This window comes from Phragmites australis, chromosome 18 (genome assembly GCF_958298935.1).
Source record: "Phragmites australis chromosome 18, lpPhrAust1.1, whole genome shotgun sequence".
In the NCBI taxonomy this organism is placed as follows: Eukaryota; Viridiplantae; Streptophyta; class Magnoliopsida; order Poales; family Poaceae; genus Phragmites; species Phragmites australis.
The window spans coordinates 6,455,761-6,481,878 of NC_084938.1; the positions used below are offsets into that span (position 1 = coordinate 6,455,761).

Sequence of the window (26,118 nt, forward strand, 5' to 3'; positions counted from 1 at the left end):
AGCGACTAAATCAAAATATGGAGATGAGTGTATGTAGTCATACCCGAGGATGTAGCTAAGATGATTGAATCTTATTAAAAAATGTTGTGTCTAATGTATTGATCTCATGTTTAACTTATCGATCGTAGTGATGCTTATGATAAAACTCCAACACTATTATTGCGCGTTACAAACCAGGCTTACACATTCTTTACAATATTGACCTTTCTGCATAACTGGCATAGGCGTGAAGATCTGTACTAGTTTCTAATTTTTATCCCTAAAAACGATTGGACAGAACTGAAACAGATCCAGGGAACTATGTTACTGCCTCCGTTTCAGAACACACTTGGTTTTCCATGTTCCAACTATGGCCATCAATTTGCAACCGATACATACGCAAACATTTATAAGTATATAGCATTCTTAAAGTATCTTCATCGAGAAATCTAAGAATACTATTTCATTTCACCTAACTAAATATTTCAAAAGTTACTATTTGTCAATGTTGCCAAGTGAAAATTGAGGAAGTATGAGTTTAGCTTCCCTGCATGATATAAGATTATTTCTAATAAATTCTCTTCATAAGTTATATTTTCTTCACGAAGGGATTTTCTTAACGAAATGAAAGAAAAATGTTTGAAGATGTAAGGATTCTCTGAGACAGACATCACGCATCAACAAAACGTGTGCCCTGCCCTGCTCCGGCCAAAGCAGAGCACCCGCGGCCACCGCTGAGCAGTATAAAGCCGCGCCACCTCCCGTGCTTTTGCCGCACCAAACCAACCGCACTACACTCCACTAGCTAGCCTCATCCCATCTCCAAGAAGCAGAGCATCGGCGACCACCACAACGGCCATGGCGCGGCGGGCTCTGCCTCAGCTGGCGTCTCTCGCCGTAGCCCTCGCGCTCCTGGCGGCCGTCTCGTCGGCCGACTCGTGGCTGTACGAGAAGTTCACCACGGACGGCAACGTCCGCGCGGGCTACGACGTCTCGGGCCAGCAGGTGACGTCGCTCGTCCTCGACCAGCAGTCCGGTGGCGGCGCCTTCATCTCCAGGCAAAAGTACCTCTACGGCGAGTTCAGCATCCAGATGAAGCTCATCCCCGGCAACTCCGCCGGCACCGTCACCTCCTTCTACGTAAGCCATGAGTTTTCTTCCACTGACCGCTGGAGCAAAAACTGGAAATAAAAGGCTCGATCCTGACCCGACTCACTGATGCCGTTGCAGCTGTCGTCCGGCGACGGCCCCGGGCACGACGAGATCGACATGGAGTTCATGGGCAACTCGAGCGGCGACCCGGTGGTGCTCAACACCAACGTGTGGGCCAACGGCGACGGCAAGAAGGAGCACCAGTTCTACCTCTGGTTCGACCCGGCCGCCGACTTCCACAAGTACACTATCATCTGGAACGACAAGAACATCATCTTCAAGGTGGACGACCTCTTCGTCCGCAGCTTCAAGCGCTACGCCGACCTGCCCTACCCGGGCGACAAGCCCATGTCCGTGCACGCCACGCTGTGGGACGGCAGCTACTGGGCAACGCTGCAGGGCGCGGTGAAGGTCGACTGGTCCAACGCGCCCTTCGTCGTCACCTACCGCGGCTACTCCGCCGACGCGTGTGTCCCCGACGGCGACGGCCGCCCGCTGTCGTGCCCCGCCGGCACGGACCGATGGATGAACCGGCAGCTCGACAGCGCCGAGTGGGGCACCGTGGCGTGGGCGAAGCAGAACTACATGCACTACAACTACTGCGAGGACGGGTGGCGCTTCCCGCAGGGCTTCCCCGCCGAGTGCTCCCGCAACTGATCCATCCATCCATCCATACATGAATTATCCGCGATTGCTTCTTCTTTTTCTCTTCTCGGATGATGATTCTTGGTTCTTCGTCGTGTCCTTATTGTTGTGCATCTGATCGATGGTCCATACATGTCGCCTCCGCCATTTCTCCCCCAATGTACATTTTGCCATCCACTGTTCTTGATTTCTTGCTTTCTTTCTTTGCGGTTGGTTACTCATTGTTACTGAGATGGATTAAAGACAATAAGGTGAATTCTTGGAATGCTTCGTGCATTGCAGAGTGGAAGTGAGGTGAAAGTGATGTTCCAAAACAGATGTGATCTTGCCATGGCTGCAACCTGAACATGGTGGCACCAACAAATCATAAACAATATCCTTTGAATTGACCTCGATTTGAATTACTTGGGGATGCGCTGTGGCACGACATGGTAGTAGATCGACGCCTTTTTTTTCAATAGTTACCTGGATACGCGGTTTGGGTAGATTCCTGCCTGGGAATCATAGATGTGGCTTAACGGCAGGGAGGACGACGACACGAGAGTCAGTGTGCTGCAGCTGGATGGAAGCAGACAAGTGACAACTGTGTGCCTCGCTCGTTCGGTTACAGTCGTACACAAAAAGAGCAGTGGCACAGCTGGGCAGCTACCTACCATGTTCTTTCAGTTTCACCCATTCATCCATGGCAGGAGCCCGATCTAATCTACCGCTGTAAAATGGCAAATTCGTGCTAGTAACTTGCAACGGCGCCTGTCAGAGCCAGAGGACCCGACAGTTACAGTAAAGGGGAAAAAAAATACGCATTTACCCGCGACGGCGACGATGGCGGGCACAGGGCCACCGTCCAGCCCGTCATTGGCGCAAGTGCCGAGGGCTGGGCGGCAGCATCTTTCCGGGACTTGGGACCGAGGTGAGCTGCCGTGCCGACCACCCGGGTGGGCAGTGACCAGTCGCGGAGGGGTTAAAAACTGTTCATTTACGTTGAAATTTGTATTTAAAAAATATATAAAAAATTTAGGTAAGAAAATCAACAGATGAATGAATATATAATGAAAAAGATGGATAATCTAAATTAGTCATACGTGCACGCAAGGATATGTGAATTGTATTTTCCGATGGTTACTCCCAGACAGCCTCGGCAGTGTTGCTGACTCCGACCGCCATTGTTCAAGTCAGAATTCGGGAGGCCACTAGTCTCCCTAGTGCTGTCTGAAGAGGTCATCTTCCAGATCAGACCAGCACTATTAGAAGGGTCATGGATCTCCAGATTTCCCTCTGGCGAGCTACGAAGTGGAAACTACACACGTGGATCCCATGTGTATTACCAACTAGCAGCTACTAGCACCTAACCACTTATATTGCGGCCCAAACATTGCATAAAAACATGCACAGTGATGGGTATACCGATAAGGAATAAACACATAAGCCAGGCAATGTGGCCTGAAGCACTGAACATTGCAACAAAGAGAGGCTGACGAAAAGGAAACAGCGACACTGTCCGAATTGAGCACGATGAGCTCATGCATGCTTGTCGATGTTCAGGTAAAGGCTGTCAACTAGGTACCAGGCTGATCATCCGAGAGAATGTTTTACTGGTTAAAGCCTGCAGGCAACAGGTAGCAGCATTTTACAACCCCAGCATCACACCAGTACTGATCAGTCTATTACTACTGTTAAACGTAGGATTCTATTCCTAATATTGGAGCTGCGCCTCCCAAACTTGCCGTGTTTTCTACGGTTGTAATCTCTCTCCTGTATCCTCTATATATAGCAAAGATCGTGGCCCATAGAGGCTATCTTGCGCCGTCAATCCAACATGGTAACAGAGCCAAGGAATTTTTCCTGAAGATGTCGTCCACCACATCTTCTTCTTCCTCCGCCTCCTCTCCCTCCACCACCTCAGACTCGATCCAATCTACAATGTCGAGCACCTTTGCCTCAATTCCTTTCCACCACGCCGTTACCATTCGTCTCACGAAGACAAACTTCATCATCTGGCGTGCCCAGCTCCTCCCTTATCTCTGGAGTACGAAGCTTTTGGGCTTTTTAGATGGATCCATCTCTGCACCGGACAGATACGTTGTCGCGTCTACGGCTGCCGGTGCCGAACAAGTGCCAAATCCGGCCTACACTCAATGGTATGACAAAGATCAACAAGTGCTCAGTGGCCTGCTCTCCTCCATCTCTGAAGATATTCTTGCCGACGTTGTAACTGCAACTACGTCCAAGGAGGCATGGGACATGTTGCAGCGGATGTATTCTTCTACCACTCGCGCTCGTACTGTTCAGATCCGTGTCGAGCTTGCTACGGCCAAGAAGAGAGATCTATCTGCGGCCGATTATTTTCGCAAGATCAAAGGATTGGCTACTGAGATGGCAGCTGTTGGTTCTCCTCTAACCGATGATGAAGTGATCGCTTATCTTCTCGCTGGTTTTGGCCCTGATTACGACTCCTTTGTCACCTCCATGACGACAAAGAGTGAACCACTCACACTTGATGATGTCTTTGCGCATCTCATGGCATATGAATCTCGCCAATTGCAGCACCAGGCTGAGATGCAACTCCATCATGGTTCTTCAGCCAACTTTGCTGGCCGAGGGGGTTCCCACTACAATCGTGGCCGTGGTAATCGCAATCGAGGCCGCGCTCCGCCATCTCGGGGTAATCCTTCTCGTTTCCCCGATGGCCGCAGTGATGGCCGTGGTGATGGCCGTGGTGATCGCCGTGGTCCGTCTTCTCGCCCTCCCTGTCAAATCTGTGGCAAACGTGGTCATACTGCGGTAAAGTGTTGGTACCGGATGGATGACTCTTATCAGGATGAGCCTCCCGCTGCAGCACTTGCGGCAACCTCCTCCTACAAGATTGATCCGAATTGGTACACCGATACGGGTGCTACTGATCATATTACAAGCGACCTTGATCGCTTAGCTGTTCGTGAGCGCTATCATGGAGGTGAACAAGTCCACGTCGGCAATGGCGCAGGTTTGCAGATTACACATATTGGTCACTCTTCCATTAATACTGCTGCGTGTCCTCTTGCATTACGCAATATTTTGCATGTTCCTCATATTTCCAAACACCTAATTTCCGTTCATAAATTTTCTCGTGACAATAACGTATTCTTTGAATTTCATCCCTGGCATTTTTCAATCAAGGATCGCACATCGAAGAGAAGCCTTCTGGAAGGGCGGTGTGAGAACAGCCTCTACCCCATCACCCCATCTGCAGTAGCCGATCTCAAGCAAGCCCTTGTGAGCGGTTCTGTTGGACGTGCACAATGGCACGCACGCCTTGGTCATCCTTCATCCCAGATTGTTCAATCTATTCTGAGTCTTAATAAAATCTCGTGTCCTAGAGAGTCGGTTTCCACAGTTTGTAATGCATGCTGCTTAGCTAAGAGTCATCAATTGCCCTACAGTAGTTCTATTCATCGTTCTACTTCTCCTTTGGAATTAATTTTCTCTGATGTGTGGGGCCCTGCACCTCCATCCATTGGGGGTTTCAAATACTATATTAGTTTTATCGATGATTTCAGCAAATTCTCTTGGATTTATTTGCTGCATGATCGTACTGAGGTCCCTCGTATATTTATGCAATTCCAGGCTCACGTTGAGCGTCTTCTTGACACTAAGATTAAGTGTGTGCAATCTGATTGGGGTGGGGAATACCAGAAAATTCATAATCAGTTTTTTCGCTCTCTTGGCATTGCTCATCGCGTCTCTTGCCCTCATACTCATCAACAGAACGGTTCTGCTGAACGCAAGCACCGTCATATCGTAGAAACTGGTCTTACTCTTCTAGCCCACGCCTCTATGCCCCTTAAATTCTGGGATGAAGCCTTTCTTACAGCCACATACCTCATCAACCGTCTTCCTACCCGTGTCATCGACAACAAATGCCCATTAGAACGATTATTCAATACTCCACCAAATTACTTATTATTGAAAATTTTTGGGTGTGCTTGCTGGCCGCATCTTCGCCCCTATAATAAACACAAGCTTTCTTTTCGTTCCAAAGAATGTGTTTTCCTTGGCTATAGCGCATTACATAAAGGCTACAAGTGTCTTGATCCTGATTCCGGTCGTGTTTATATATCCAGGGATGTTATTTTTGATGAAACAGTTTTTCCATTTACTCGGCCTTCTATTAGTTCATCTCAACCCTTGTCATCTCCACCCGACAGCCCTGCCTTGCGTTTGTTGCATTTGAATGCCAGCAGTACTAATCTGAATTGTGATCATATGTGTGCATCTGTGCCTGTTAACTCTTTCACCGCAGCTGATCCAGGCGCACAAGTACCGTCCCAATCATTGGCTCCTCGGGACTCAACGCCGAATCCATCTCTGAGTTTGGTTCCGTCCGCATCACTGCCGGCTACAGCTGTTCCGGCTTCGCCCCTGGTTGCGCCAGATGCCCCTGCGCTGCACCCGGATCCGGCCCCCCCTACTCACACGTACGGCACCAGACTCCGGAATAATATTCGGCGGCCAAAAAATACGCACTGATGGTACGGTCACGTATTCTGCTGTTCGGATTTCTGATGCAGAACCATCATCGCATGTTACTGCTATGGCACATCCTCTTTGGCGTCGTGCAATGGATGATGAATTTCAGGCATTGGTATCTAACAAGACATGGCATCTTGTTCCTCCTCGACCTGGCCTCAATATAATTGACTGTAAGTGGGTCTTCAAACTCAAGTATAAATCAGATGGCTCTGTTGATCGGTATAAAGCACGGTTGGTTGCCAAAGGATTTAAGCAACAATATGGGATTGATTATGATGCCACTTTCAGTCCGGTGGTAAAACCTACTACTATTCGCATTTTATTGACCCTTGCAGTATCCCGTGGTTGGTTCATCCGACAAATTGATATTCAAAATGCTTTCTTACACGGTTTTCTTCATGAGGATGTTTATATGAAGCAACCTCCTGGTTTTGAGGACTCGGCTCGACCACATTTTTTGTGTAAATTGGATAAGTCCCTGTATGGTCTTAAACAAGCTCCGCGCGTATGGTTTTCTCGCTTGAGCTCGACTCTTCTGCAGTTGGGATTCCAGGCCTCTAAAGCCGATGTCTCTCTTTTTATTTTCAATAAAGGAGGTATTCAGATGTATATTCTCATATATGTTGATGACATCATTATTATCAGTTCTTCCTCCTTAGCCACGGATCGCCTTCTTGCCCAACTTCAGGCTGATTTTGCGGTCAAAGATCTTGGTCCTCTTAATTATTTTCTTGGTGTTGAGGTTCATCATACGTCATATGGGCTCCTGTTGACACAACAAAAATATATCAAGGATCTTCTTACTCGCACAAATATGACTACTGCTAAGGGTGTGTTGACTCCTATGGCTCCTGGTGATCTTTCTATACATAGTGGTGATCCATTGTCTGCTGAAGATGTTACTCGATACCGCAGTGTTGTTGGTGCTCTACAATATCTGTCTCTTACTCGGCCGGACATTTCCTTTGCGGTTAATAGGGTATGCCAGTTTCTTTCTGCTCCAACCACTATTCATTGGGCAGCTGTAAAGAGAATTCTTCGCTATCTTCTTGCAACCTCTGATTTAGGCCTCAGTATTGCCAAATCGGGTACAACTCTGCTGAGTGCCTTCTCGGATGCTGATTGGGCTGGAAATCCTGATGATCGCTGCAGTACTAGTGGGTATGCTATATTTTTTGGTGGCACTCTTGTCTCATGGAGCTCTCGCAAACAGCCCACAGTGTCTCGTTCTAGCACGGAAGCAGAATATAAGGCCGTTGCCAATGCCACTGCAGAGTTGATTTGGATCCAAGTTTTGTTACGAGAGCTTGGGATTTCTCAGACTCGTCCACCTAGTTTATGGTGTGACAATATTGGTGCAACTTATTTATCCGTCAATTCTATTTTTCATCGTCGGACAAAACACGTTGAGGTTGATTATCACTTTGTTCGTGAGCGTGTTTCTACACGACAGCTTGATGTGCGCTTCATATCTTCAAAAGATCAACTGGCAGATATTATGACAAAGCCATTGCCAGCTTCTTTGTTCGACCATTTTCGACGCAATCTGAACTTAGTTCGCCACCGTCCAAATTGAGGGGGGTGTTAATCGTAGGATTCTATCCCTAATATTGGAGCTGTGCCTCCCAAACTTGCCGTGTTTTCTACGGTTGTAATCTCTCTCCTGTATCCTCTATATATAGCAAAGATCGTGGCCCATAGAGGCTATCTTGCGCCGTCAATCCAACAACTACTACTGCTAAGCCGTGTCAACTCAAGACAGAGATAAAAGGAACCTGTGCCTTTAATTTCCTGCTTGAACTGCAGAGAGACAAATGCAACGGCAACGATTAGGACCAGAGTGGCTACGACACATCTGGTGGTTAATCAAATTGGATAAGATCAGATTTGGACGAGTGGATGACAGATTAATAATACAATGCCTATCCATTGCAGCACTTTCCGGCTCCCTGAATGGCTTGTCAACTAAAAGTGGCTGTGCTGTGCAAGGGGTCCATCGCATTCCACTGTATGATGGGGGCTGAATGAATATGAATGCCTTGTGGGCTGGAAATGGAATAAAGCTCTTGCCTGCCACTTGGCCCACTGAATGCATACAGTGGAATGCGATGCTTAGACCTAACCCTTCTGGTTTACATGCTAGTCATACTTAGAATTCTGTCATTCAATATGCTTGCATGGTGAAGTGCTGAATTTCGGAGATCTTTTAATGTCTCAGCGCTTCCGATCCGTGAGGTTTGTTCATGCGGTGTCCAAGCTAGAATTGAAATAATAGTGGTGCACTATAGTGAAAATTTTAGCCTAATAAACAAGGTGAAAATTTTAAACATGATCTGGTGACAGCCATCCAACAACTTTACAATCTGAGAGGGCAACACCTCCACCTCCTCAACACTGCTAATATTTCTCTCCTGCCAAAGAAGATGGACGCATCTCATGCAAAGTATTTCAGGCCGATTAGTCTAATAAACAGAATAGCTAAGATTTTTACAAAATTACTTGGCAACAGACTAGCGCCATATCTCAATGACCTAGTGTCCTCGAACCAAAGTGCGTTCGTCAACAAGAGATGCATTCAAGACAATTTTATATACACTCAAAATCTGATTAAATGCCTAAACAGGAAGAAGGAGCCTGTCCTTTTTCTCAAATTAGATATCGCAAAGGCCTTTGACACAATGAGTTGGGAGTACTTGCTAGAGCTTATGTGGCACCTGGGTTTTGGCCAACGTTGGCGTGATTGGATTGCTTTACTCTTCTCTACCTCTAGCTCCCGTGTGTTGCTCAATGGTACTCCAGGTGCTCGTTTCTTTCACAAAAGAGGCCTTAGGCAGGGAGACCCACTTTCACCAATGCTTTTCATTTTAACCATTGATCTGCTGCAGAAGCTTCTTGAGTTGGCTGTAGCACATGGACTACTAAAGCTGATTCGTAATCGAGCATCAAAGCTGAGAATTTTCCTTTATACGGATAATGACGCTATCTTCATTTCTCCAACAAAAGATGATTTACGAACAGTCAAATGCATTTTGGAGATTTTCAGTAAGGCCACTGGTCTAATTACAAATCTGGAAAAGACCAAGGTATTTCCTATTAGCTGTGACGGCCTTAACATTGAGGAAATTTAGTGGTCTTCCATGCCCAATGAAAGGTTTTTCCTTGCAAATATTTGGGGTTGTCGTTATCCACAAAACGGCTGCGCAAATTGGACATACAACCTCTAATCGACAAGATGTCAGCAAAACTACCGGGATGGAAAGGCAAACTCCTGACAAGAACTGGAAGACTCACTCTTGCTGATTCCATCCTGTCATCTCAACCTCATCTCAACCTATCTACCATCTCTCAGTTTTCCAAATGAACAAATGGGCCATAAAAGGCATGGATAAAATTAGACATGCTTTTCTTTGGAAAGGAGCTGAAGAGGTAAAAGGTGGACATTGCTTGGTCAATTGGAACAAAGTTTGCCGCCCTAAGAAGCTAGGTGGCCTTGGGCTGAAAAACTTAACAATGTTTGGAAGAGTTCTTCGTCTAATTTGGCTGTGGTATTAATGGAAGCAACCGGAGAGGCCTTGGATGGGGGCTGCTCTCCCTTGTGATTACATAGATCAACATTTATTTGCAGCTTCGACTGAGATCACCATCAGCGATGGCCAAAAGGCAGAATTTTGGAATTGAAGATGGCTGCTAGGTCAAATGCCAAAAGATATAGCCTCAAATCTCTTCTCAATCGCCACAAGGAAAAACCGAGAGGTAGCTTACGAACTCCAGAATGGTAATTGGATTTGCTCCGTAAGAAATATCTCAAGTACCATCGAACTGCATGAATTTGTTAATCTTTGGATGCAAATTCAAGGGATGAGACCCCAGATAGCATCTCTTGGAGGTGGACAGTGGACGGCACATATAGTGCTAAATCTGCATATTTAATCCAATTCCAGGGCTCCTTTTGTTGGTTCACAGCAAGTCAAATTTGGAAAGCAAAAACAGAGAACAAATGCAAGTTTTTTGCTTGGTTATTCGTGCAACACAAACTAAAGACGACAGATAATCTTGAGAGAAAAAACTGGCCACATAACAGACTATGTTCCCTATGTGATCAAGCACAAGAATCTGCGGTGCACCTCGGCCTACAATGTGTTTTCTCAAGGGAGGTATGGGAGCATGTAGCAAATTGGTCGCAGAGGCTTGAATTCAGAAATATGCTCCAACGAGACCATGCCTCGGTTCAAAACTGGTGGGAGGAAACATTGGCATCCTTTGCGAAGCCCGATCGGAAGGTTGCCACCTCTATTTTTATCTACACTTGTTGGAATATTTGGAAGGAAAGAAACCGACGAATTTTCTAAAACAAGAACCTTCAACCTTTGCAGATTTCCCATCTGGCAAAGGAGGATGTTGCGGCCAAGTTGAGAATCATCCCGTCGCCTTGTAAGTTTATTTGCTGTAGCTTCTTCGTTGCTCTAGCCCTGTTGTTCCTGCTCTCTTTTTCTTTCCTTTCCGTTCTTCTCTTGTAATCGCTTACCACCGTTGAGAGCTTCTCTTCAGCTTAGACTCCTTTTGTTTCTTTTCTACTATAATTAATGACAGAGCTCCTATCACTTTTTCAAAAAAAAAAATAGCCTAAGGGGTACAAACATGGTAAAAATAAACTGATTACTACTTAAATTTTGATTTAACCTAGTGCCTATGCACCACCCTAGCTCCATCTAACTTCGCCCCTATGTTCATTTGAAGTGTTGGACGGTTCGGCGTGACAAAGTGTTTGTGCGTTTTCTGTTACTTTTACTGTAATAAGGCTCCACGGCATATGACATTCAGGTTATCTTTGTTTCAGAAAACATTCAGGTTATATGTTATTAGACCTATGCTTGCACAAGAACCATTGACCGATCGTTGGAGCATATTTATTTGGTGGCATGACTATGAAAGTTGAGTGCGCCTTTTCCTTTTCTTTTCTTTTTTTTGCAAAAAGATCCGAATGCACCTTTTCTTTTCTTTTTCTTTTGGAGAAAGGTTGAATACGCCTTATGAGTTACTATGAATATATTCCTAGAGGGATTGTTGTACGATGCAACGAGGTGAATGCTTCAGATGTCACTTTCTTCCTTAACGAATTAAGGGCCCTTGAGTAAAGCAATACGATTTATTTATTCTCGAAGCTGAATGCCAAAAGGAGTTGCTCTAGCATCACGCAAGGGAATGAATATAGCCTGAAATGGTGTCGGTTCCCATTGCACCGCACTTCAATTCCTATTCTATATCGCAGCAGTAAGGCCGCTATTATAATATCACTGCTGTGTTCTTCAGTCGAGTATGGTTTACTCAAGAGTCAAGACTCTTTATGCAGAAAGTTTCTCAACAGTGCGCAACAGTGCAGATCAGGTACTTGAGCAGTTTCAGAATGTGTGGAGTTGGAGAAGGTTAGAACTAGAAGACTTGAACCTGTATATTATTTACTTATCGATCGATGTGGTATGAGATCAGGTGATTGTACTTTGTCTTGCACATATGTATGAGTTTCTTACTTCATGTAAAGATTACTCCCCCAGTTACAAATATTTCTATCACCAGGGACGGGCTTTTAGATAAATGAAGCTTTATTTCACCAATTGAAATAAGGTTCTGACCTCTGCACTGAGCATGTGCACGCAGCCTGAGATGATATATGAGAGCAGAATGCACCTTTCTTTTCTGAAAAAAAAGATCGAATGCGCCTTAATATGAGTTATGAATATATTCCTAGACGGGTGGTTGTAGGTCCATGATCCAGATATGTCACTTTCTTCCACAACGAATTAAGCGCCCATGATGAGTAAAGCAACAAAATTTTATTCGGTATTCTCCATTGGTGGATGCCAAAAAGAATTTCTGTAGCATCACGCAAAGTGATAAATGTAGCCTGAAATGATGCTGGATCACATCCCCACGCCATTCAACTCCACACTTGAATTCTTATTTCATTTCTTAATCATCATGATGATCATTTGCTTAATTATGGCCACAATGATTAACCAAAATATCATTCTGGTAGTCCCGACATGTATTTTGTATCCAAGATCGGAACACATGTCTTTCCAACATATAGTATCATAACAAACCTTAAGAAAGAGCGAGTAATTAACATTAGATTACAAGTTCTTAAGCATTCAACTATTTACAACAATTTACATAAAAGATTAGATCAGCTACACAGCGAAAACAAAACTATAGATAACAAAAGAAGAGTAGAACCACATGCCCTTAGACTCCACCCAAAAGCTTCGCCACTTGAGAGTAGTTGCTTACTTAGGCCCACCACCAACATTAACGGGTGTGAAGTAGCTAAAAGCGAGCTTCTCCTCACTAGAAGTACCTGAAAAAGCACCGTGAGTATGAAGGTACTCGTAAGACTTAATCCATATAGGGTACATATAGATAACCCGACTCCAAAGATTATGCGTTGGATCATTAGTAAGGAGAAGGCCACAAGGTTATGTAAATTCATATGCGTAAGCAACATAGAGACATATGTGTGAGCGCCTATACTTAACCAATCAAACCTTTCCAAACCTGTAAACAATATGAACGTAAATGTAAATGGAACCATATTATGTAATCAACAACCAACGATAATCATGCCCAACAAAACCATACCAATCATCCCACATTCGTCACTCTATAACCGATGCAAATAGACATGAGCATGCTCGTGACCGAGAGCGTGGCAATTCAAATTGCTTTTTACACCCTATAGGGATACAACTTTACCTACATGATACGAGGATCATACGGCTTGAGTGAAAACACAGGACCAACTAAGGGGTACATGTGTCAATCTTTCTCATACCTGGAACCACCCACTTGTAATGCTCCTATTGCACCGGGGTTACTGCGAGCGTGTCCCGAACACCTTTGGCTCCCCGCCACCTTGCTTCTCCTTTTCTTTTTCTCTTACGCGTCATAGGACTGCAAGGCAAGTGTCGGCATGACGTATGATATTTGGCTTACCTTACCATTAGATAAACACGCGGTTAGTACTGAAAAGTGCTAGAGCTAACTGCACCGACGGACGGTGCTTAAACGATGCAAGCAGTCTATAGTGTCCGGACTCCTCTCCTGAACTATCCCGAGGAACTCCTCCAGGGCAGAAGACACCCCTAGCACCGTCCACATATCGCCTCAACCTCACCACTCATCCAACCATCAATATCCTAATCAATGTTTTTTAACAATAAATAAGCTCTAAGCTCGCGAACAACGGATGAACAATTGCTCGACTTCTACCGAGGACCTATACATTGCTAATCATTTTGAACGACTCTTAAGTTAGACATAGATAATGTTATCAAGACTATAAGGATATGGATAATCAACAACTCAAGATAGAGGTAATACATCAACATAGGTTGTACCCATAGACGCCTGACATCGACTCACTGTATATACAAACTTACATAAAGTATAACTTATCAATTTAGACTCCACAATTCAATCAAAGGGTGCAATATGCTTAGATGCTTGCCTTGCTGCTCTGGAGTTTGCCTGATACTTCCTGCACAACACTCGCAAAACTCTAGGAGGTTGGCGTCGCCTTCACTCGCTTGGATTGTCAGCGCAACGCTCTCTAAATGGAATAAGAATGCATTGTATAAATAATAAATGACGGAAAAGTGTGCACATGTTGCATGCTTGAAATCCCGGACAAGCTAACCTAAGTACACATAGCCTTGCATGGCTAGCAGTCAGACCGACGTAGAGGTGGCGGTCAGACCGCCGGCTTGCAGAGAGTTTCGGTCTCTAGCGGCCAGACCGCAACCATACTGGCAGTTAGACGATTGTATGGTAGTCAGACCATCCCTAGTGGTGGTCTGACCCTTATATAGGGTTTTCAACTTAGATTCTCTAGCCCTAATTGGCGGCCAGACCAGCCCTATCGGCAATCAGACCGCCAGACCTTACCGACAGTGCCTTTGCGGGGTAACCGGCAAGGATTCCGATAAAACCTTCGACGATGAAGGGTACCAAAATGCTCTATGGGACTAGTGGAGTACTTCTAAAGTGATTTGAATAATATTCGCCGAGCTAAACTCAAAATACTCCATGGATTGGATCTAGGCTAGGTTAAACTTGGGTCTAAACGACATGAGGATAGAATCGATCTCGAAAACAACAGGGAAATAGTAGGGGATGCCTCACCTTAGTGTATGGCAGCTTCCTAGCGGATCAATCCACTCTAGAGAAGCTCCAGTTTGGAGATCGGGCCCCGGGGTGGTGTGCAGACTTGAGGTTGGACGAGCGTGCCTCTGGCAAGGGAGAAGAGGGGTGGAGCTCGGGGAAGTCCTCCGAAAGCTTGAGGAGGTTCCTACCGTCAATCTTCAGTCGTCGTAGACGTCGAGATGGAGCTCTCCATCTCTCTCTAAGGTGGAGTGGGGAAGAGAGTGATGGAGTGAGTGTGTGTGTGAGAGAAAGAGATAGAGCAAGAGAGAGTGATCGATTCACTTAAGTCAAGTCTTTGCGCTCTGGCGATCAGACCACCAATGCTCCCGATCAAAAAATGGCAAGTCCACGTGGCAAGCCCACGTGGCTGCACACCTGGCGGTCAGACCACGGGTAAGCCTGTTCAGACCGCAAAGGTAGTTTTTGCTGAATTTTCCTAAGTGTCATCTTATTTTCACTCTCCACCTTTTTCTAAGTATTTACGGCTTCTCCAAAGTGCATGATGATATTTAAGTTGAGGACTGAGCTGTCAGACCGTCAATCACAAGTGTTCCTATATATACGAATTAGCCAAATCTGAAAAAACAACGCAAGCCCTAGGCCAAAATGACCACATACATCCTGTAAACAACCAACCAAACAACATCTTGCACCTCTCTATGTCGCTTCACACTCGAATTTAGCCAGCCAATCAAACTCACAGTCTAGCTCGCTTGACTCGTCTCAAAACAAGTAACCAAACAGGCCCATGGCCGGCCACCCTACCAAACACACCCAGACACACTAGACCTAGAAATAGAGTCTCAAAAAAGCTTCAAAACTTTTCTTTGGCTCTAGCTTCTGCGTCTTAGGGCTGCCGGGACCTGGCTGAATAAACAGGCATAGGTCCAAGGACAGATTCTGCCACATGCGCTGAGTTCTGCACAACTCTGAATGTTCCGAATTTTCTGAACATTGAAGACTTGTCAACAGAGCCTGGCCTGGTGTTGAATTCTGCTGTCTTTCGGCCGCTCGGCCGCGTACGCATTGCCATGGCGTGCATGCTGTTGGTGAGCGCGTTGGAGACGCACATTCCAGTAAAGGACATAATGCAAAAGCACATGAACAGATACCGCGAAAAGCAGCAGCTAGCATTATTGCGAAGGTGTCCACTCTCCAGCGAGGAGGGCGGCAGACTTTTGCGAAAGTCTCAATATATATTCCCCGATCGATGAGAAACGCCATGATTTTCTGTAGGGAGAACAAACGACGATCGATGCACTACAACCACTCCCCCCATGTCATGTCGATGATCATCAGTTCGATCGTTATATCACCAACTGGTATTATTGTCGGACAGCACAAAAATCTGATCGATAATACAGCGTGTTCGTTTGTTGTCTTTTTGGAATTTGGACAATTAAGCAAACGCGTATCTACATTGGTCGCATAACAGAAGAATGGAAGTACAGGTACTTCAGCTTAATTTATGCCCATATATATCATCGCCTACGATATGATAACATTCATGGGAGTGTTGTGTCCTGCCATTTGGCACACACACATGCAGGTTGTTGGAGTCTTGCGATTTCGTCCCGTTATATCTGAATTTTATTTGAAAATTTAAGAACTGATGACTAGATAGCCTTAGCAATTGTACGGCTAGATTTGAAAGTACGGTTGCATTTGCTACATAACTATAACCAATGCTTATGAATAAGCTCAGTTGCGCACGATTCTGCACAACTCTAGTTAATCTATGCCGCTATAATTTGGTCTTGCCAAAACAAGCAAAATAGACTTCTCTATTTTTTTGCTCTTCATTAATTAGAGCGAGATTTTTTTATTTTTTTCTATTATTCAACAATATTTTGCTCAATCACTAAAGCGAGATTCTCACCAGTTACAAAACTAGTGCCATACCCAAAAGTAGGGGGAAAAAACAGGTGCTTCTTTCATTAAAAAATACTAGGTGTACTCAAGCGCTTTACTGGGGGCTATTTGTGTTTCACAATAAAATAAATTCGATTAGGAGGAGAGATGTCCATCCTATCGTTAATATACAAGAGGTGAGAATCATATCTTGGATGGCCCGGTGACAACCACCCCATTAGCCAATACATCTTAGGAAGATTCTCTTATGTATAGGATGACAATAACAAGAAGAACAAGAATCATCGTCCGAGAAAAAGAAAATGAAGATATCAAGAACAATGGATGGATAGACGGATGAGACGAACATATCACTTGCGGCTGCACTCGGCGGGGAGCCCCTGCGGGAAGCGCCAGCCGTCCTCGCAGTAGTTGTATTGCATGTAGGTGCTCTCCGCCGACGCCACGGTTCCCAACTCGGCGTCGCTGAGCTGCCGGTTCATCCACCTGTCGCTGCCGGCGGGGCACGAGCCACCGCTGACGCAGGCGTCGGCGGAGTAGTCGCGGTAGGAGACGACGAAGGGCGCGTTGGACCAGTCGATCTTGACCGCGCCTTTCTCCGTCGCCCAGTAGCTGCCGTCCCACAGCGTGGCGTGCAGCGTCATGGGCTTGGCGCTAGGGTATGGCAGGTCGGCGTAGCGCTTGAAGGACCGGATGAACTTGTCGTCGACCTTGAAGAGGATGTTCTTGTCGTTCCAGATGATGGTGTAGGTGTGGTAGTCGGCGGCCGGGTCGAACCAGAGGTAGAACTGGTGCTCCTTCTTGCCGTCGCCGTTGGCCCACACGTTGGTGTTGAGCACCACCGGCTGGCCGCTGGAGTTGCCCATGAACTCCATGTCGATCTCGTCGTGCCCGTCGCCGTCGCCGGAAGAGAGCTGCAATTAATCCGTACAGCAGCATCAGTGAGTCAGCTCAAGATAGAGGTTCTGCTTCTCGTCGAGTCGAAAGAATTTAAACTGACTTACGTAGAAGCAGGAGACGGTGCCGGCGGAGTTGCCGGGGATGAGCTTCATCTGGATGCTGAACTCGCCGTAGAGGTACTGCTCCTTGGAGTTGAAGCCGGCGCCGGAGACCTGGTCGAGGTTGAACGTCACCACCTGCTGGCCCGAAGCGTCGTGGTCCGCGCGGACGGTGCCGTCCGTGGTGAACTTCTCGTAGAGCCAGGATTCCGCCGACGCGACGGCCACCACGAGGGCGAGGGACGCGAGCAGAGGCAGAGACCGCCGCGCCATGGTGGTTGCTGCTCTGCTCCTCGGAAATCAGTGGAGCGCGGTTGGTGGGTTGTTGTGCGGCGAAAGCACCGGAGGTGGCGCGGCTTTATACTGGTGGCCGCGTGCTCTGCTCTGCTCGGCTCCGGCTCCGGCTCTGGCTGGTGCTGGGGCACGACATACATTTTGTTGATGCGTGGGGCACATTTTTCTTGCTCTGTCGGGTGGGCGCGAAGGTTCGGATTGTGCGGCCAACACATGGACAGAATCTGTGATAATCTTGGGTGTTCATACGTTGACAGTTGATTATCTAAATAATCAACTATGGCAGTTTGGTGATGTGTCCTAAAAATCACTTAACAATAGCGGTGGATCCAGAAATTAGACGTCAGCTATGCTAAGCTCATAGCATAGTTAACTTGGTGTTCTACTTTTGTCGATTTTGTAAGAGATAAAAACCAGATAAACCCTAGGACTATGCCGGTGATAGGAAAAGTTGCCTTGGTCATAAGTGAGTAAGAGACAAGATAAGGCTGGAGCGGATGTTTTAAATCCCTCTCGAATTACTCCAAAATCAAAGGAGAAGGGATTCCATCATGTAAAATTCCTATGGTTCGAACACTGATTGCGCATCCACACATGGCCCAACTATCGGAGTCTATTGATTTTCGTGGATGTTCATCTTTCCTTTTTACGAGGGTTCCACATGGGGACCGCAATCCTCACTCTAGAAGCGCGTGCACCCATTTCAAGTTTGGACATTTGTGAGCTTTAAAAAGAAATCTCTACATCTTGGAATTTATAAAGAACTTTTGAAAACCACTACTAAAAAACAGTCATCTCTGTCCCTCCCCCTTCACTATCAGTTCAATAATATAGTTCATAAGTTGAATCAGTAGATTTTACATTGAGCTGTTAAGAACCGAGAGTGATAGTCACTATCACTACCAATCTAGTTACGAATCTGTAGTGATACATCATTGCCAATTCGTATTACAAAACATCAATGATAAGGATTATCACTACCAATTCTTAAGCTCAACCGACAGGTCGATTATTGAGCTATTATGAATTGGTTGCGATAATCCTTATCATTGCAGGTTCGTATCCAAACCGGTAGTGATACCGTAGAGATCGCTGTCATTACATATTCCAAACTGGTTGTGATACTGTCGAGATCACTAGATTATCACTGCCAATTGAAATACGAAACATCAGTGATAAGGATTCTATATATATCTCGGCCCTCCCTCCCTCTTTTCCCCATCTCACTCTGCTGCCATCTCACTCCCCTTCAGAATATCGATCCCGACGAGTAGTGGCAATCAAATTGGTGCGATGGTCACCGTGGCCACATCGATCGTTGCTACCCCTCACGCCCATCTTCCCCATCTCACTCCCCTCGGGCCCATCGCTGACCTCGCTACCATCCATTTCGCCTACCTCAGCCGCGTTGCCTGTCCCCCCATCTAACAACCTTGGGGGGGGGGGGGCGGGGGCGTAGCAAACCTCATCGTGGTCCCTGTCGCCTACCACGGTCGCTTCGCCTCGTCTCCCCATCTCTCCATTTCACTCCCCTCGGCTCCATCATTGACATTGCCGTCATCCCTGTCTCCTACCACGGCCGCGCTGACCTGTCTACGCATCTCACTCCCGTCGGGCCCGTCACCAACCTAGACGCCTTCCCAGTTGCCTACTGCGGTTGCACTGACCCGCTCTCCATCTCCCCTCACGCCCGAAAATGAGTGGCAATAAGTTGAGTGTTCAAGATTGTGATAATAAGATTATCTAAATGAGTGGCAGAAAACACATTTGCTTTCAAGATGATTGTGTTTTTGCCGTTTATTTATATTTACTATTATTGTTGCGGTTTCAAATTGTGGTTTCATCATTCATTTAGATTTAAAATACTCTACCATGAATATTTCGGTATGGGGTCTCTGTCTCAAACTTGAGATAGATCCTCATGCTGAAGAGTTCATGTTAGAGTATTTTTGCACATATGAATGTATTATCATTATCAGTTTAAGGCATGAACTAGAAATGATAGTTAGGCTATCAATGGTGATTTATGCCTTGAACCATCAATGATAATTATGGATTATGCCGCTAATTCACTACTGGTTCCAATATCAGGGGATGCCAGTTTGGAACCAGCAGTGATAACATGTTTTGTAGTAGTGAACTCAAAAAGTATATGAACTTGATTCAGATGCGCACCCTCCCATGTTGAGAATTTTAGCCTCTGTTCCCATTGTTCATACACTACAATAAAAACTATTTTTCGGGACACATATGGTGCCTTTCCACATGTGGCTCATATGATAAACCGCTTGAGTGATTTTCAGAGACTGCCGATATAAGAAGCCGCCTATGTAAAGATCATTTCCAGATGTGGTTCCTTATATGAACCACCTCTGGTAATGTACGATTTTCAGAGGTGGACGATATAAGGAACTGTCTGTGTAAAATATCATTTTTAGAGGCGGCTAATTATATGAACCACCTCTAATAATGAGATGATTAACATAGGCGGTTAACATAAAAAACTATCTGTGTAAAATATCATTTCTAAAGGCGGTTCCTTATGTGAACTGCATATAGTAATGGGATAATTATCAGAGGCGGTTTATTTAAGGAATCGTTTGTGTAAAAGGTCATTTTTGAGTCAGTTCCTTAAGTGAACTGCCTCTGATAATATGATATCATTTTCAGAGGTGCACCGTCTCTAATAATGGATGATAGCTTATCTTAAAAAAAATTATAACTTTTTTATATGAAGTTGTATGAAGACAAATTTTATATGAAAATTATAGCCCTCAGTGAGATTTACAACTTTGTAATTAAATTTTTTATTTAAAGTCATTTAGATGTCTCAATAATCATTCGAAGTTTCAAACATAAGATATCAAAAGGAGTGCCTGTGATATTGTTGCCACAAGTCATATGAATGCAAGAAACTCAAGAACAAGAGAAGAAAAAGAATACTACATTTGGTATCTTTTATTAGTGGTAGGTTTCTTTTATGGCATTAGTTTTACATTTTGATATCTTTTATGTGCCATGATCCAATCTGTAGGATAAGTCCCCATTGTTATCAATAATAAGTGCATATATCTCACAAGTATTCAACACTTGCATGCACATATTTAGGGCAATATCCTATAGGTTGTAAGCACTTTGATCGGTAGAATTAACACACTAGATAAACCTATAGCATATCTAGATAGAAATTGATATAGGTTTATCTTGTGTTGTTTTTTGAGCCGAAATAGTTTTAAATATCCTAATTCACTCCTCTCTTAGTATATCACCGATCCCTACACTACCAACTCTAGCATCTCCAATAATATTAATAAGAAGAATACCAAAGACCACCACTATCTTATCAAGAAGAAGAAAGATGACAAGTTAGTGACCTCCAAGGTTGGTATGCAAGATAGGGGAGAAACCAACCATTTGCATGTCTAATGATTTTCATTGATAATATAAAGGACTTTAAGAAGTTTTGGATTCCTAAAACGACTTTGAGTCTGAGGGACTAAGAAGGATTAGGAAACTTGGCTTATAGAAGTACTAGAGATAACAATAGCATATGCAATCCTTTTAATCTCTTATGTATAAAACTTCAAATAATTATTTAGGCATCTAAATGATTACAAAGTTATAGATCTCATCAAGGGCTACAATTTTAATATAAAGTTTGTCACCATCCGACTTCGTATGAAAAAATTATGAATTTTTTAAGATAAGTTGTTATCCATTATCGGATGTGGTTCCTTATGTGAATCGTCTCTGATAATGGATGGCAGTTTATCTTAAAAATTTTATAACTTTTTTATATAAAGTTGGATGAAAACAAATTTTATATAAAAATTATAGCCCTCGACGAGATCTATAACTTTGTAGTTGAAAACCTTTTCATTTAAAGTCATTTAGATATCCAAATAATCATCTAAATTTCAGTAAATAAGGAACAAAATGAAAACATATCCTATTGCCATCAGCAAACACTCTATAAGGGAATGGTAATGCAGTTCCTCGTAAGAGGGCAGGTTCTAGGTTCGATTCTCAACAACTGCATGGGTGCGTATTTTGTGCGAAGAATTGTGTGACTTGTGGTGTTCCTCGGGTGCAAATTTTTTTTTGTTTTGCTTTTTTCAAGCCAAAAAATGTCGATATGTGGACTGAACTACGACATGTGGTCCGTTTAAGGAACCGCCTGTAGTGGCGGTCCTCTTAAGGAACCGTCTATATTAATCGGTTTTCATAGACGGTCCGCTTAAGGAACTACCTGTAGTAATCGGTTTCTATATGCGGTCTCTTTTACGCCTGTGAAAATTGTCTATTTCCACATGCATTCGACGAGAGACAGGTAGCTAAACGTCTATATAAATGGGTTACCACTCACCTCTGAAAACTATTTTTTAAGTAGTGATATGCTTTTGGATATTGTTAGACTCCCTCTTCAGTTCCCACACACATAGCCTCCTTGTGCTATGTGCTCAACCTCTCGAGTTCACATTCAGTCTGGTGTTTATAGTAGTCTTGTGTTTCCATTAGCCATGACAGGCTATATATATGTAACCCCTTGTGGTTCGAATATACACTGCAATTCCGTGAACAATTACTCCTATCATGGTATCAAATTCATAGGTCCTTTGACCTTCCACTTCCGCTAATCCTGCCCGTCCGCACGCCGCCGTCACCATGGCTGAAGCCGACGCCAACACCCTTGCTCGCGAGCGTGCGGTTGCCGCTTCCCGAGAACACGACGAAGCCCACAACCATGACCGCGAGGCCACCACGACCTGTGAGCACGATGCCACAATCGCCACCATGCAAGCGTGGGAGTGCGTCCTCACCCCTCATCAAGCTAAAGCCGCATCATCGCCTCTCTCCATGCCTAGGTCGTGTCTATGCAGAACATCAAGGCTCTCATTCCGATCGTCCTCAACCTCACTATGGGCAAATACATCAAGTGGCATGGCCTGCTCCTCATCGATTGGTATCAAATGGACTGTGTTATTCACTCATGGCTCTACGACACCATCCCTGCGGAGCTCTTTGAGATCAAGATGGCGCCCGACGCTACTGCTTGTATTGTTTGGCGCGGGCTTGAGCAACAGTTCATCGATAACCAAGAAACCCATGAGTTGTATCTCGACGTTGAGTTTCGTAACTTCATCCAAGGTAATCTCAACATCCGACTACTGCCACAGGTTGAAGAGCATGACAGATGCTCTCAGTAATCTGGGTGAACCCGTACTTGACCGCATCCTTGTTCTGTCCATTCTATGTGGGCTGAATGTCCGAGTGCCAGCGACCCTTGGACTGTGGGGGCGTGTTAGACTACCCCTTCGGTTCCCGCACACCTAGTCTTCTCGTACTGTGTGCTCAATCTCTTGAGTTCACATTAGTATTGTGTTCATATTAGTCTTTTGTTTCCATTAGCCATCACAAGTTATATATATATATATATATATGGACTTAGTTGCTCGCGTAGTTGTTGATGACATGCCTATTTTCACTTGCGAAAAGTTGTTGTGTCGGCCGACGTTCTTTTCTCCAAAACAAGTGGCGAGTCACTTAAAATCTATACAACCAGCAGTTCAGCAAACACATAATAACGTCAATTCCACCGAGGAGACAAACCGCGGTCGGCGCAGATTGGCAAATAAAAAAAGAGGAGTCAGCCAAGTGTCACGTAGTCACCACCACTGACGAAGGCTCACTAATCTGCCAATTATTGCGTTGGTTGCGCGTTCGTCGGTTAATCGCTCCGCCTCACGCATCAAATCAGGCAAATGGAGGGGGTCCATGCCATGCTGGCATGCATAACGAAAGAGCTAATCCTGGCCAATTAGTCGGTTGGTGGCTTGTAGCTTCACCCGCACTCCTTCATTGGTTTGCATGGGCGGGCAGTTGAGCGTGCAGCGTCGCCTGTCACCGGTGGACGGGTACGCGCAGCGGAGCCGGCGGTGGTTCGCGCGTCGTCGTTTCGCTCCGTCTCCGGCTCCGGCTGCTGCTGCTGCTGCTGCGGTGTCGCTGTCTTTTGTACGGGCCGGCCTCGCTTTCAGGCGCGGCAGGAGTCGCGGTGCCGTGTACGTGGCGGCCTGGGCCGGGGACGGAGTTGTACATGTGTGCGTGATGAGGCCGGCGGCTGGGAAAAGTGGTTGTGGAGGGCACAGGCGGATCCAACGTGGAGGCAGAGGGAGCTTAAGAGCACGTACATCCGTTACTATCTTTATTAAACGTTAAAAATAATTAGTTAGTTTCACCTCTTTCTTAGTTACTTATGTTATATCTCTTAGCATCTATTTATAGGTGCTAAAGTAATTTAAAATATTTAATTTTGTTATTAAAATAAAGTTTAGCACCAGTAGCCAATCTTAACGTTGATGTCATACATTCTAGCTTTAGCACTCATACCTACATCCCTTAGCACCGATGGTAACTCGTTTATCCCTCCCTTAGCTTCTTCTTAGCACCGATAAATGTACATGCTCTAAGCCCCACTACTCTCTGGTGCATTGAAGCCTCTCCTCCTTCAATTTTTGGACATGGAAGATTAAGAAAAAGAGGAAGAAGAAAAAGAGACCCCTACTCAGTGATCTCTCATTCTTCAATTTTTTAACATGGAAAATTAAGAAAAGAAGAAAAAGACGAAGAAGAAAAGGAGGGAGAGTGACCTGGATCTGCCACTGGTGGAAGATGTTCCTTACATGTCACGCTTTCGCTTGCATGCGTCCAGGCAGGGCCAGTGATCAGTCATCAGTGTGCCGTTGCTGTTCGGAGCCATAGCCATATCTCTAGCCGGCCAGTGGGTTTTGGATATCATCATGTGACCGGACGAAACCCAAAGAACTAATCCCGTACGTCTGACGTGTAGTTAATTAGCAGGACTTGAAACAGTATCCAGTAGAACATGCGCCATAAACGTGGCAAAGCTAGCTGTACAGATAAATCTATGAACACGTAATCAACAAGCGGTTTCCACGACAAATCCAGCGGTGTCATCCACGTGGAAGGAGCAAATACTTTTACGCATGTAAGTGTCAAGGTTTTCTAACTTCAATTGCACGTATTCTAAAACGGCATCACTAGCAAAAAACAATGGAGGGATTAGGGACATGTGGTTGCATGATCACTTTTTTGTTAACAAGTGCGCGCAGGTCGTAAGTACAGTACCTAGTAGTAGTAAAAAAGAGCATAGGAGCATCTGACACGGGCTCTGATAAGCTGATGTTTGGTTACCATAGACGGACCACCGACCACCCAATCTCTTCACAAGCTCATCTACTGAATCAAGTGCATATATATTATATATGTTCTGAATCCAGAGAAGTCCACAGGTGCATGCATGCGACGACAGCTGCAGTGGGATACTGGGATTCATGGTGCCCGATGCATGGGATGCGGACTCATATATTGCATGGATTGGCCCATGAGGCCATGACAGCCATGGGAGACGAGGAACAGGGCAGCGCATGTTCACGGGGCTGGGTGTCGCTTTGTTCCGGACGTTCGATCGGCGCCGTTTGGCAAATGGAATTTCAGACACATGCATGTGATCGCCTGGCTGGATCGTTTGGTGTTGATCGGCAAACCGCTCTGTTCACCGGGCACCAATATGGGCAGAGGCGGACTCACGTTAAGGCTAGAGGTGTATAGCATACTAAGTAATTTTTCGTTTTGTAACTATATTTTATATGTATTAAGCTCGTATGATATCTTTTAGTCTAATAAATAGGATATTAAATCTCTAGTCTAATAAATAGGATGTTTGATTATTTTTATTTTGAATCCGTCACTGATTATAGGCTAGCTAAAAATTAAAGCTGGTATAGATTGTTCTGATTTTTGTTCACACGATATCTGGTTACCTCAATGCTGAGTTGTTGCCGTTGGAAGCAGAGAATACGTATGCTCACGATCTCAGTCCCAGCAGATTCCTAAACACGCACAGCTGACGATATACATATATTGCGCTTTATTGTTGCTCCTTCCACCATCTGTACCCCGACGCCGACTAGCCTTGATCTGCAGCATCCAGGCCAAATCCAATGATTGCAGGATACGCTGTCGGTCTCTCCAGCTCAGAGCGCGGCGACTTGGGCAAAAGTGTGGCGGTGTCCACACCATACAGATAAATATGCAGCAGGGAAGAGAAATTTCCAGGTGTGTGAAACACGTTATAAGTATATATACAAGAACGGAAGCACAGCTACAGAAGCAGCTTTATATACGCGGGACTCCAGGCTTCCGTAATGCGCAAATTACACCCGAACCATTAAGCGCATATTGTGTCACCTCATATCACTATGTAAAAATCTTTAACATTATCGGCTCTAAAACATTCTTTATTGTCAGTTTTAAAGCTAACAGTAAGCAACGAGTACTGATAGTCCCTAACTATCACTGCTGGTCCAGAGACCGACGATGAAAGAGATTATCACTGCCGACTGAAAGCTGATTGAAGGCTTAAACCGACAGTGATAGTCGATTAGCACTG

General features: G+C 45.1%; 2 protein-coding genes and 1 non-coding gene across 3 annotated transcripts; 2 read left to right on the top strand and 1 right to left on the bottom strand.

Annotated features, from left to right (window-relative positions):
• Positions 1-670: 670 nt before the first annotated feature.
• On the top strand, positions 671-1,963 carry LOC133899644 (xyloglucan endotransglycosylase/hydrolase protein 8-like). The gene is made up of 2 exons (XM_062340672.1): positions 671-1,119; positions 1,210-1,963. The coding sequence occupies exons 1-2, from the start codon at positions 838-840 to the stop codon at positions 1,786-1,788; spliced, it is 861 nt and encodes a 286-aa protein (XP_062196656.1). The 5' UTR covers positions 671-837; the 3' UTR covers positions 1,789-1,963.
• Positions 1,964-4,167: 2,204 nt separating this feature from the next.
• Positions 4,168-4,306, top strand: LOC133899840 (small nucleolar RNA Z247). The gene has a single exon (XR_009906448.1). It is a non-coding gene; the product is annotated as a small nucleolar RNA Z247 (small nucleolar RNA).
• A 12,157-nt stretch (positions 4,307-16,463) lies between these two features.
• Positions 16,464-17,767, bottom strand: LOC133899586 (xyloglucan endotransglycosylase/hydrolase protein 8-like). The gene is made up of 2 exons (XM_062340585.1): positions 17,361-17,767; positions 16,464-17,270 (listed from the first exon to the last, which is right to left on the bottom strand). The coding sequence occupies exons 1-2, from the start codon at positions 17,625-17,627 to the stop codon at positions 16,707-16,709; spliced, it is 831 nt and encodes a 276-aa protein (XP_062196569.1). The 5' UTR covers positions 17,628-17,767; the 3' UTR covers positions 16,464-16,706.
• Between the last annotated feature and the right edge of the window lie 8,351 nt (positions 17,768-26,118).